Raw genomic sequence first — 14537 nt, 5'->3', positions numbered from 1 at the left:
CACAAATATTAACAAAATATTCCCCTTTGGGAGGATTGCAACCCATGACCCTCAGCATGGTGTTTTTTTTTACTAGGGGAAATCTGTTATCAGACTCCTGAGAAGATAACTCAGATAGCCGGGAACTTATAAATTTCTACAGTAGAAAACCTCTTCAATAATGCTAATTCTTATTTTTGCATTCTTCTCCCCAGCACAAAGGTGTCCCCTACTGTCACGTGCCTTGCTATGGTGCCCTGTTCGGGCCGCAGCTTTTCGGACACGGCACCCGGGTAGAGTCACATAAAAGCTTCGGCCAGCCGGAGCTCAAAAAACAAGCCACTGCTCGCTCGCCAGCCGGTCCCGCAGTGCCAAGAGGACATCTCGAGTCCAAGCTGAAGTCCTTCAACCAGTTCTACAACAACAAAAGTCAGGAAATCCGTAGCCGGGAAGTCAACGGGCGATTGGTGCTGGAGGGAGCGCTGAGAATCTACTGGGGAGTTCAAGGGATCATCCACCTGAAGGAAGATGACGATCAGCGGACGGTGGTCACAGTGCGCAAACGCAATTCCTATCGGCTGAGTAATCCAAGCTCGATGGTATCTGCCATGCAGGACATGGTGGAGGACAAAGAGAATCTCAATCCGGACCGGAGCGATCCGATGAGTTCGAGTCTGACGGAAGGCCCGGACAATAACGATACGACCACCATCTCGGAAAGCCTTTCTTATGATACGCTCAGTATATCGTCAGACCTCAATTCCATCAGCTCATCCAAGCCGAACTCCGGGGAAAATTCCAAAGAAGTGTCCCCAAGCCATTCGAATGGGGCAAACGGAGCGGGGAAGTACGTTACCCTGCCCCCAAAGTTGGACGTCAAACAACTGGAATGGGACGAGATAGACGACTTGCTGCAAGTCGAGCGGAAAGTGGACGAATCGGAGCGAATCTACAGGACAATGCCATCACCGTTGCCTTCCCAGCTGGAGGACCGGAGTGAAATCTCAGAAAGTATTACGGATACGGATTACAAAACGCTTACCCCTCAGATGGTTACCAACTCGTCATCTTCGACCGATAGCAATAAGACCACAACGGCGACCACCTTGAACGGAGAGGAGGATTTCCGTACCCCGGAAGGGACGCTGAAATCGCACGACTTCGAAGCGTTCAAAATGCAAATGAGCCAGGAGTTTATCAATGGAGCGGCCGATATGGGCAATACCGAAGGGACGCTTAAGTTGAATCAGCCAATCGATCCGGCCCGGATCAATGATTCTCTCAAACTGTACAACGAATCGGTGATGAACCGTAGTTTGTCCGACGAGCAGTGTCGGAATGTGTTTTCGCTTCCGCAAGGGAATATTACAGGTAAGAGCGGTGATTCAGGAGATTCCATATCATGTTTCCCCAATTGCTATTCCAGGATTTCCTTCAAGAAGCCATTTTTATATGTATTCCTTTGTTAATTCACCTACGGTTTATCGCAGGAATTGTTTCTAGATAATTCCTGATAATCTATAAGATTTTTCTTGCTTTATTATAGAGACTCAGTGCTGAGCCGTCTTTTTTTTGAGAAAGACACCAACACGTTAATGCTTCCTTCCACACTCCTTGACTTGATGCGGCTAAATTTTTTTTTTTTTTTTAAATTAATGTTTAAACATGATATAGCCGTTATTTGAGCGGGAAAAATTGCTTGAGTAGTTGAAATAACATGCTCTTTCGTGTTTTTTTTTTAAGGCACTCCGTGCTCGTGGCCACTACTGTGCCGGAATCAGTTTATCTGTATCTTCCTTACCGATACAGTTCTATTTTTAACTAATCTATATTTACATCTGCTTTCACTCTCTTCTGCTCTTTTGCTCTCACACCGAGCAGGTAGGAGAGTGCTCTGCTGTTGGTCCAATCGATTTCCATAAGCCATAGTCCATTGCTCTCGCGGTGGTTCGTTTTGCCGTGTTCCTGCGTCGTTTGAGGCTAGCTGCCTGCGAAGTGGGTCAGTTTGTCTCAGTCACCATCTGAAACTGACGGAGGATGGATGTGCTCCCCTCCTAAGCACGGTCCTCCGTGCGGCGTCTTCTGGTGGCTGGACGGGTTATTTTTTTTTGGAGGGGCTGGGAATTGAATCCATGACCTTCCGCTTATGAAGCGAAAGCGTAACCTCAAGGCTACGGACCCCCCTATGATGCGGCTAAATGCTTGGTTACATTAACCGCACGTTGTTGCTTAGATGATGATGATAGAGAACAGCTTTTATCCCCGATCACCATAGATGAATTGAAGAGAGTATTAAAAACAGCTAAAAAGCATGGAGGGCCTGATGGTAGCCTATAAGTTTTACCTGCAAAGCTTCGAGGTTATGAAAAATGATATTTTAGAGATTTTCAACGCTTATCTCTCGGGCGCCTTTTAGCCTCCGAAAGTTTTCTCTGATGGAGTGATTACGCTGATACCGAAAGGAAAAGGTAGTAGTTTGTCATTAGATGACTATCGACTAATTTCTAACCTTAATTGCGATTATAAATTATTCAAGAAAGTTTTGGCAGGAAGGATAAGCTTTCAATCCATATTATGTATGAAAAATATCTAAACTGGGCTAAAATCCTTTTTCGCTTAGAAAATCACTTTTGGCCAGAGATTTAGTTTCGGTTCCTAAATTGGCCAATCACATTGATTTCTCATGAGAGTAGCCAAATTAGGAGCACCCTGGCCAAAAAAAGTGTATGGGAGTTAAAATTATAAGGATTTTTTTTTCTTATGTTTTGAATCAATTCGGACGAGTAAATTATTGTATCTATCATGTGAATGTGATCTACTAGGGTCGATGTACCAATAGCCGCATAGCTAAGAACAAATATTCGTATAAAATTGAAAAATAACGCTAGCGTCATTATTTTTACATCATCTGAAAGCTTTTTATCTTCGTTTTGTGAGAAAAATATGAAAACTACTAAAACTCATATGTTTGTATTTATTATCGCCTGTGCCACTATAGGAATACATGTGCCTATAGTAGCACTATTTCTAATTTATGTTCCTATAGAAGCACTAGCATCACGGCGTTGGCAAAATACTAATCAAAACCGTATTTTTACAAAACTTTTATGTTTTTCTTACGAAGTGTGGATCAAAAGCTTTCGTTTGGTGTAAAAAAAGTTCTTAATTCATCAATTATTCCGTATAACAAAAAAAATCTCTCAGTAGTGCTATTATAGGAACAATAGGTTTACTAAAGGCGCAAGGGAGCTCAAAATTTTAAGCTAAACTAATTATTTCGATCAGTTTTTGAACAAAATCGAGCTGTGTACCAATGGTACTTAGATAAATAGCTCCTGACATTCATGTCAAAAAATATTTTGAAAAGATTTATAGCAAAACGGCCATAAAAAGCCACTAGTGTGACTATAGGGGACTGTCCACTAAGGGAACACCGACCCTATACACAAAAGCTTTAATGATGATTGGCTATGTAAAACGGTGTACAATCTATTATGGCTACAACTGGCGTATGGCCAAAACCGGTGCTTCTGCCCTATGCGAAAATTAAAATAAACTTTAATAAACCTTCTTTCATGCGTATTAATAAAGCTCAGTTAGGACCAGAACAAATCAAGGAAGTAGACAATAGGTCGTATGAATAAACTGAGCAAAAGCTTTTACTTTACTCAAATCCATCTGTCAAATCATTTTCTTGAGCATTTACTCAAGTTGGTATGATAAAACTGAGCATTTGAGCATTTACTTTTCGAACATCCAAATTCGTATGAATAAAGCGATAAAAGCTGAGTAAATGCTCAGAAAATCCTGAGTCACCTACTGACCATGCTCAGATGGAAGAAAGCGCGAAAGTTATGTTTAAAATTGTAAAAAATAATGATGTACTCGGACGCTTTCATTATTTTACCGATATCTCAAATAGTAGCTGACATGAAACCCTCTCAAAAATCCCTTTTTAAATCGATTTTCGCTCTTTTTTGTAGGTATGGTCATTCTGGACACAAGGGCACCTGGAACCTATGTCGGAAGGAACTAGTGCTTATCATATTCAGAAGTTCATAAGCATGTATGGTGCGACGGTTCAAATTTCAAGATTTTTCATTTAGATTTAAAGAGCATCAAGAGTACCAATAATTAGATTAGCATTTTTTGGCTGAATTTGGCCGGAACATTCCGAAACCAGTTTCGATAGGGTGTTATGAGGATATTTTCAGACCATCATATAGATCCATCATGCGACAGTTCAAAAGGCATGATTTTTCACCCACACCTAAATAGACACCATACGAAATACTAAACAAAAAATCCTTCCTCTTATTTCTGGTGTTACGTCCCAACCGGAACAGAGCCTGCATTTCAGCTGTTCTTATGAGCATTTTTTACAGTTATTTACTGAGAGTTTTCTTTGCCAATTGATTATTTTTGCATGTGAATATCATGGCAGATACGAAGATACTCTACGCTTTGAAAAAAAAAAAACAACAACCTGAAAATACCTTCGACCGATGGGATTTGAACCTATGAACGACCCTCAGCTTGGTTTTGTGGAATAGTTACGCCTTCATTGCTACGGATTTTTGGGCCTCCCATACAAAAAATATCCAAATACTCGGAACCACTTCCGTTGCGGCCAAATTAATGAAATTTGAAAATTTAATGAATTATAATCAGTCATAAATTATGATTTTTTACCTGAAAAGAGGTTTTATCGCTAACAAATTTAAATTTTCGAACACAATCTCAGTTTTGAGATCACTTCAAATAGGGGTCTAAGAAATTCGTCAGGAATTCCTTCAATACAAAATGCAGAGATTCTTACAAGAATTCCTCCCGAAATAAAATTTATAGTTTTCCAGAGACTCTTTCAGAATTTCCCCAGGAATTACGTCTGGAATTCCTCCAGGGATTTTCTCAGAAATTCATCGAAGATAATCTCTTCAGTAATCAATACAGCAATTTCTCAGGGGATTCAACTAGATATTTCACCAGAGATTCCTTTAACCGTAAACCGATTTTTGACTAGTTCCGATAAGGCATACCTTCAGCAATTCCTGCAGGAATACTGCAAGAATTTCTTTCAGGGATACCTCGAGGATTATTCTAGGAATTTCTCCACATATTTTGTTCATGTAGAAATGCCTCCAGTGATTTTCATGGATTCCCCCAGTAACATTTTTACTGGGATTCCTCAAGCAATTTCTCCAAATAAATTTTCCAAGAATTCTTCCAAGGATTCCTTCAGGAAATCCTGCAGAGATTCTTCAAGCTATTTCTCCTTATATTTCTTTAGAAATCTCTCAAGAATTCTTCAAGAGATTCCTCCATGGATTACTCCAGAAAAATCTTTACAGAGATTCTTGCAGGCATGTCTCCAAGGCTTTCTTCACAACTGGGACAATTTCTTCAATGATTTCTCCAGAGATTTATTCAGAAATTCCTTCATGATTTCCTCCAAGTATACATGCAAGGATATCCCCAAGTATTCGTCCAGGAATAAGTACGGAAATTCCTCTACGGATCGCTCTTGGAGTTCTACTAGGAATTGCTCCAGGGATTGTACAAGAAATTGCTTCATGAATTCCTCTGTGTATTCCTCCAGGGATTCCCCAATTATCCAAAATACCCCAAGAATTTCTCCAGGGATTAACTATAAAAAACCTTCATAGATTCTTCTAAAAAAATCTCTTCATGGAATTTCTACTGGAATGTCTCCATGGATTCCTCCAAGTAATATTCCAGGAATTTAACCAGAAAAATCTCTATAAGAATTTCTCTAAGGATTCCTCCAGCAAAATCTCTACAGTGATTCTTCTAAGGATTACTCCAGAAATTTCTGCATATCCCTTCGGATATTTCTTCAGCAAATTACCCAGGTAATTCCACAGAGATCACTTCAGCAATATACCCAGTTAACCCTTCCTTGATTCCTTCAGTAATTTGCTCAGTTATTCCTTCAGAGATTTCTACACGATTTTTTTAAGGAACTTCTTCAGGAATCCCTTCATGAAAATCTTAGGAATTTCTCCTAAGATTATTCCACAAAATATCTACATGAGTTCCTCTAAAATTATAGCAAGGATTTCCTCAGAAATTCATCCAAAGAATTCCTCGGTTATCCCTCCAGAGCGTCATGCAAGAATTTCTTCAGGTTTTTAACCAGGGCTTCTCCCCAGTATTCCTCTAGGAATTTCTCAACAATGAAATCTAAAAGGAATCCATCCATTTTTATTTCAAGAAGTTTCACCTGAAAACCCGGAGATATTTTTGAAGGACACAGAAGTATAAACAGAAAAAAAAACCTTGGAGTAACTCTACAAAGATTTTTTTGTTGGAGTCCCTGGGAGAATTCCTGGAGGAAACTCTCAGGAAATCCCTTTAGAAATTTGTAAGGAATTTCTTTACCTAAGGAAAACTCATCAGTAGGGATTTCTGGTGAAATTGTCGATGAATTGTAATCCTTATTTTTCTAAAAAAAAAAAGCCTTATGAAAGTGTCTTTAGATGTTTTTAATTATTTCTTTCTTGAATAATTCTGCTAGAATTCTTAGAACCATCACTTCCAGTTTTTTTAACAATTTTATCTACAAAGGCAATTGCGTATAATTACATACTCCACGAATTTTACCAAAAATACAGATAGTAATACACTTTTGAATCCTACAAAATTTTATCAAAATATCCTTCCTTACTAATAACACATAAATTGTATCCATAATCTTGACACAAAAAAAACATAAAAGCATATAAATGAACTTCCTTCAAAGAAAACCAAAAATAAACTCCACGAATTTTTGAGAAATACTTAAACGCTTGTACGAATCGTACAATTGTACGATTTATGAAATTTATTTTAACTCAAATAAATTGAACCAAACGTTTTTATGACAATTAACATTTCACATGATCTTTGTAGAATTTCCTTAAAAGTTATTCAATATATTTATTGAAAATTATTCAAAGCATTCCTTTAGGGATTTTGTCAAGAAATCCTCATCGAAATATTCCCTCAGCACCCTCTGCTTTGATCCTGTTCTTACACCAATGCAGCCCGATGAGAATGTCGACTGTCTTGGAATATGGACAGTCTCTCCGTTTGGCTCCTCGTCCACATATTTGCCAATCCGATGGCATCGTGAGCCCAATCATGTCGGCGATAGTTTTCACCGGTGTCCTTGTTCGGCGTGGGAAGGGTAGCTGCAATGGGCGGTGGATCAATTTTTCTTTCGAACGTTATTGCCAACACCGAGCACAAGGAAACAGACGGAAACAGCTTTGATCGGAATTAAAGTTCCTTGCGCAGCTGATGCTGAAGTTCTTGCTGCCGGTTCTGAATCTGCTGGTACTGTTGCTGCTTTTATATGGTAATCGATTCTGCTGGACACGGTCACCTTCTGGCTCGGTAGGCGATTACACACCGATGAGGGCTATTTTGGATGGGACAGAAAAAAATTGAATAATAATACAAGTGCAAAACACTTACCATTAAAAACGAACCAGTTACTGGTTACGTGATGTTGGCAGTCGATTTTCATCGGGGTGTGTGGCGTGGTTCCATCATCAAACCATTTTTTACGGCAAAAACCGGATGAGATCCGCAAAGACACTACTGCTTGCACCATTGAGCATGAGCAAGTACTCGGTTTTATTCATATGACCTAATGGGTGATATGAATAAAAAAACGTTGAACTTTACTACATGTAGCATCTACTCAAAAACAAAATCCACAAAGTTTACTACACTTTTGGTATGAATAAAAAACTTTTCGAACATGTACTTACTACTTTCGAACATGAGCAGTGAAGCTTCACGTTAAGAAATTTCCATTCAGAGTGCAGAGTGATTCTGCACGTAAAGAACAATCTATTCAGAGTGACGCTCAAAATTAATACAATCATGCATATGAAGGAAATGCATGGAATCTAACCGATTACGCGACAATTTGCAAAAAATCATGAAGGTGTTATAATTTGACAATATGTGTAGTGTAATTTTGCGATTAGTCTGGTATTCTCTTTATGTCTATGATTTTATGATGATGGTACCTCAAAGAATTTTCGGTCTTCGCCAACGCCAGTGATTAATGATTTTTTTTTTAATATTAGCTTAACATCTATGAAGAGATCTTGAGATTACAGCTATCAAATTAGGAATCACATATTTTCCAGCACCAGTACTGAGATTCTGGTGAATTTGCGGTAGAATTTTGATGCTCCCCGTATGTTTTCTTAACAGCATGTTTAATTCCGGAAGTTCTAAGTGTTCCTGTGATATTCTCGTTATTTTAGTGGGGTTTCTGATAGTATCCTTGGAATTTTTAGAACTTAGAATGTAGTAATTTGTATGGGAATTGTAGTGATTCCATTGGTAGTCGTTAGAATTCAATGAGGAATTCCCCTAAAATACCAGGGTTCCCTTTGAAATTATTAAAATTCTTATCGATTTCACAAAAAATCCCATTGAAATCTATAAAATATTTACCAACATTCAAAAGGTTCATATTGAAGCTTTGCTTCGAAATTCCAACGGATTTGGAGATCAACTGAATTTTAAAGGTTTTACAATAATTACAAAGATTGATTTTCAGAATTACAAATATTCACACAATAATTCGCAGGAATCACACCCCAATTCTAGAGTTTTTACCAGATTTCTAATATTTCCGCAATATTCCTAGAATGGTATTCAAATTTCCAGAATTATCAAAAAAATCCGACATCCCTATCGGAATCCCAAAGTTTCTACAGGAATTCCGGAATTCCAAAGGAAATCTGAGAATCTGAGATGTCAGAATTTACATGTAAAATTCAGAAATTATAAATATCTGAATTCCTACCGACATCCCAAAATTCCTAGAAAATAACATAATTATCGTAATGCCAGAATTCACACGGATATTACCTACAAATTGCTACTGCCGGTAATCTTACCGGAATCTCAAAATTGGCGGGGCGAATGTTTTCGTAACCTCAGAATTCCTAAGCAAAACTCAAAATACCTTCCCTCCTTTTGATATTTAAAACTCATATCGTTTTCCCATGATTTTTACTCAAAAGTAAATTATTCCATTCAATTCCGCAATCTCAAAGCATGTGTAGCAACCTCTGAAGCTAGCTACCAGTAGCTTTGTAGTAAATGCTACCTTTATTCATAGCAATGCGTTGTTTGTAGTATGTCCGAAAGGTGTAGAAAGGAAAATGACACAAACATGTTCCACATATAGCGTTTACTACCGAGAATGTAGTAAACTCAATTTTACTACATTTTATTCATACGGCCCACTGCTTGAATGTTTTTGTCTCTCCACTATGATCGTTTTCAGGCAGCCATCTCGAGGCGAATGATTGAAAAAAATGTTCAATAATTCAATCACTAATATTTCGCTTGAATTTTCACATATAAAAAAGTTCAATTTCATGCGGCCTTTATCGAGCAAAAATGCAAAACCCCGAAAATCGGAAAAATCGTGTCACCACTGTGCTCGAGTCATTTCGCATTCGGGTTTGAAAAAACGTTAGGAAGAAGAAGATTACAGTTTTGAAGAGCCGTGACATTTTTTTTGTTTTATTTATTTATTTATTTATTTAATTGCTACGTCTTGGATCAATATCTTAATCCGCCAGACTGTTAATTTAAATACTTAATTCTATGTTTAAAAGTACATTTGGACACATTAAAATCAAAATAACATCCTACATCATTGAATGCCCGCAAACAACTAGACATTGGGCAGTTCTGTCCATATGTCGTTCTATGCGGTCGTATAACCAGCAACTGCCTCTCGCGGAGCTGCCTTGTCGGTGCGTAAAACCTCAGTTCGTTGGTCAATTCCGAGCAGTCGATGTTATAGGATAACAAGTCATACACAAATAATCGCTGAATCTTAGTTCGTCTGGACGTCAATGTTTCCAAATCTATCAGCCTACAACGACTTACATAGTCGGGAAGATTCGTTGGATCGTTCCACGGTAACTGCCTTAAACAATAGTGGATGAAACAGCGCTGCACCTTCTCAAATCTGAGCATATGCGTTGCATGGTATGGAGACCAGACGCACACTGCATATTCCATGACGCTCCTGACCAGCGAGCAATACAGAGCCTTCAGCGTGTACACATCGCGAAACGATTGCGAGTTTCGTCGGATAAATCCCAACACAGCAAATCCTTTCGCTGTCACGGTGCTTATGTGTTCAGTGAACTTCAACTTACTATCTATCATTACGCCAAGATCACGAATGCACATTGGACCGAATCGACAATTTAGCCGGAAAAAAGTGTTATCTCTGTTCTCGTCGAATTTAGACGTTCGATGTCTTCAGAGAAGTTATTCGTAATTGAGTTTTGCATCTTTTAAGGAAAAAGTTTAATAGGGTGGCCCATATTTAAGCTAAAATTTTGACTCAAACTTTTTTGTTTGATGAAATTTGTGGCTGCGCTCTTCTGCAAACTTTTGGAAAATATTATTTTGAACAACTTTGTCCAAGACACTTTTGATCTAACTCTTCATTTGAGCTAAGTAAATTGATTTTGAAAGTATTAACTTAGGGTGGACCCAAAAAATCAGTTATTTTGATCTAACTTTTTTGTTTTCAGTTTTACGTGAATGTGGTCTTCAGAAGAGTTGTAGAGGAAGTAAAGATACACGTTTTTGCTGAACATCGCAAGTTTTTAATTCTTGTGATTTTGAAGATATAAGCAAATTTAAGTGAAAAACTATGAAATCTTAAGATGCCCATAACTCATGGAGTTGGTTCGATAAAATTTTTCTTTAAGTGACATTAGAAAGGCCATACAATAGGCAACTTTTGCTGCAAAAACTGGGAGAACGTATTTTTTGTAAATTGAGAAAATTCACTTCAAAAGTATATTTTATATACTCGAAATTCGCTTGTAACTCACAAGATTTTAAAGTTTACGGCGTGCTGTCTTCAGCAAAGTTGTAGAATTTAACTAGATCTATAACTTTTCCATACACCAATTTTAAGAGAAATGTGAAACAAAAATATTAGAACTTATAATACATTTTACTATTAGTTAATACAAAATTATTCAAGTAGTAGCAATATAATTGTACTTTTATTCTATCAATAACTTTCCAAATCTGCACACTTTTTGATAACCTTGGCTTCTTCAATAATGTTAGATTATTCCACCATTTCCATAGTTCTGTATTCAGTCACAATAATAGCAGTCACAATGACGAAACAGTTAAAGTTTCTTATATTGCATTGGCATCATTTTACATTTTGAATTATACATGAATTATACCACTGAGTACTGATAAAACAATAATAAAATCATAATACCATACAAAGTTTACAACAGCAAGTATTTGAAAGCGACTGCTGATATACTAACTTAATGTTTTATAGTAATAAATATGAGGTGACCTACATCTGAATCGTATCATCATTTCTACATATTTTGTTGCAAATTTCTCTTAAAATTGGTGTATGGAAAAGTTATAGATCTAGTTAAATTCTGCAACTATGCTGAAGACAGCACGCCGTTAACTTTATAATCTTGTGAGTTACAAGCGAATTTCGAGTTTTTTAAGTATATTTTTGAAGTGAATTTTCTCAATTTACAAAACATACGTTCTCCCAGTTTTTGCAGCAAAAGTTGCCTATTATATGGCCTTTCTAATGTCACTTAAAGAAAAATTTTATCGAACCAACTCCATGAGTTATGGGCATCTTAAGATTTCATAGTTTTTCACTTAAATTTGCTTATAACTTCAAAATCACAAGAATTACAAACTTGCAATGTTCAGCAAAAAACGTGTATCTTTACTTTCTCTACAACTCTTCTGAAGACCGCATTCACTTAAAACTGAAAACAAAAAAGTTAGATCAAAATAACTGATTTTTTGGGTCCACCCTAAGTTAATACTTTCAAAATCAATTTACTTAGCTCAAATGAAGAGTTAGATCAAAAGTGTCTTGGACAAAGTTGTTCAAAACAATATTTTCCAAAAGTTTGCAGAAGAGCGCAGCCACAAATTTCATCAAACAAAAATGTTTGAGTCAAAATTTTAGCTTAAATATGGGCCACCCTATTAAACTTTTTCCTTAAAAGATGCAAAACTCAATTACGAATAACTTCTCTGAAGACATCGAACGTCTAAATTCGATGAGAACAGAGATAACACTTTTTTCCGGCTAAATTGTCGATTCGGTCCAATGTGGAATGGAAAACACGCGCTCGATGATGTTGTTACCGATTGCGTAGTCGTGAGTCACGTACGTTTGGCGCCGCGTGAAGGTAATAGTTTTGCACTTGTCTATGTTCAGTTCCATACCATTCTCTGTACACCATGAAATCAGCTCATTTACGTCAGATTGTAATGCACAGCAATCGAGAGTCGAAGATATTTCTCTATAGATCTTAAGATCATCCGCATACATCAGCTTTCCAGATTTTAGACGGACGGCGAGATCGTTTATGAATAAGATGAATATTAGCGGGCCGAGAACACTTCCCTGCGGAACACCGGATGATATATCATATGAATGAGAACGTGCACGGCCGACTTTCACATGAGCTTTTCGATCGGTCAGGTAGGATCTAAGCCATTCGGTTATCCAGTCAGGAAGCCCAATATGCTTAAGCTTGCTAATTACAAGTTCGTGAGGAACTTTATCGAAGGCTTTCGCAAAGTCGAAATAAATTGCATCCACTTGACGCCGCTTCTCGACGCTATTCGACAGAACATTTGTGAAACTCATCAGATTCGAAACTGTCGATCTTTTCTTTACGAAACCATGCTGAACATCGGAGATTATTGGACGAACTGCGCTGTAGAGACTCCTGTGTATAATCTCTTCGAATACCTTTGCGATACAGCACAGTATTGAGATGCCTCGATAATTTTCGACAGAGTGAACACTACCGGACTTGTGAATCGGAGTGATTGAAGCCACTTTCCAAATCTCAGGAAAAACTTGTTCACGTAGAGAGCGATTGAAAATTACACTAATTGGTGTCTTCAATGAGTCTGCACACTCTTTGAGGAATGTCGGAGGTAAGCAGTCTGTGCCTGCACCTTTAGAGACGTCAAGCTTTTTCAACGCAGATGAGACTTCGTGTTGAGAGATCGTTATCATTGGTAGACTTACGATAAAAGATTGAATATTCTGCCTCGCCGATGATGAAAACGTAGGGGAGTGGTTGTTATGCACGCTGCTGAAGAAGTCTGCAAATAAATTAGCGGAAGCTTCTGCAGTTTCGGCTGTCGTTCCGTTGTAAGACAATTCTTCAGGAATGCGGTTGATGTTTTTCAGCTTCTTGATGTACGTCCAAAAAGATTTCGGGTCCCGTTTTAAGTTGGATTCCATACGGTTTGTATAGCTCCGAAAAGCGTTTTCTTGGCATACATTGTATCGCGTTTCGAGGAACTTGAGATTCTTTCTGTTGTCGTGAGATTTATTCCGGAAGTAACGCTTTCGAGCTTTGCGAACGATGTTCCGGAGGTGTCGTAACTCTGGTGTCCACCATGGAAGCTTCGAATGCACGGCAGAGCACCTCCGTCTACGTGGTACGTGATGGCGAATGATGTCGAAAACCTTGTCGTAAAACAATACAGTGATTCGGTCGAGAGGTGCATCGCCAAACGTTTCATTCCAGTCAACTGCCACTAGCATATCATTCAGTGCTGCGAAATCACAGCGCTTAAAATCGAAGTCGTCTACATCAGCCTCAGCCTCTACATCAGGGGCGCGAGTTCTGGTTGCAATTTCGATTCGGAGAACAAACGGCTTGTGATGAGAGTCAACTTTCAACAGAGAAGATGGAGGATCGATGAGCTCCACGAAACTAGCTTCACTCACGAATGCTAGGTCAAGAATACGTCCATTCATATTACGAAGTGAGTTTATTTGATGTAGTCCAGAACCGATCATGGATTGGGTGAACATTATTTCCGATTCTGAAGAAGCATTTTGCGGCAAGTAACTGTTGCAATCATCATCGAAATGCCATGTCAGATGCGGTAGATTGTAATCGCCAACGACGACAATGGAGTCACGAGTTGATGATAAGTTGCAAATCTCCTGTACTGCAGATGCGTGCGAATCATATACATCGAAATGGGAGTAAGGCCTAATGTAAATTCCACATACGTAAATCGTTGTATCAGGCAGTCTAACAGCAACCACAACCTGTTCGAGGTGGATGTAGTCCGTTAGCACAACAGCACTGCAACGAAGAGTCGATTTCACAGCGATTAAAACGCCTCCGCCTCGCTGTAACGTGCTGGTATTGTCATTGCGGTCACAGCGAAAGATGCAGTAGTTCGATGCTAACTCTGCGTTAACCACATCAGGGCGCAGCCAGGTTTCAGTAAGAACAATTATGTCATAATCACAAGTTTCCATTTTCATACGAAACTCATTAGTTTTCGTTCGCATACCCCGCACGTTTTGGTAGTAGATTGTCAAATGGCTTAAAACGGTCTCATCACGAGGAGAATGAAGATCTATGGGACACGATGGGGATACTAGTTCAATACTGTTACGATCTGTGGTTCGGGCCGGTTCTCCGAGGGATTCCAGAACCCCA

At 38.5% G+C, this 14537-nt stretch overlaps 1 protein-coding gene across 1 annotated transcript in view; it reads left to right on the top strand.

The window, feature by feature from the left end:
* LOC5566388 overlaps window positions 1–14537 on the top strand; it is a 52756-nt gene that overhangs the window by 18595 nt on the left and 19624 nt on the right. The window contains exon 3 of the mRNA XM_021843186.1: window positions 195–1350. Coding sequence (XP_021698878.1) covers window positions 195–1350 — 1156 coding nt within the window. The remainder of the gene's footprint in view (window positions 1–194; window positions 1351–14537) is intronic.

This window comes from Aedes aegypti, chromosome 1, assembly GCF_002204515.2.
Source record: "Aedes aegypti strain LVP_AGWG chromosome 1, AaegL5.0 Primary Assembly, whole genome shotgun sequence".
Lineage (NCBI taxonomy): Eukaryota > Metazoa > Arthropoda > Insecta > Diptera > Culicidae > Aedes > Aedes aegypti.
The sequence above is the reverse complement of the archived record's forward strand: the minus strand, read 5'-3'. Positions and strand labels throughout refer to the sequence as shown.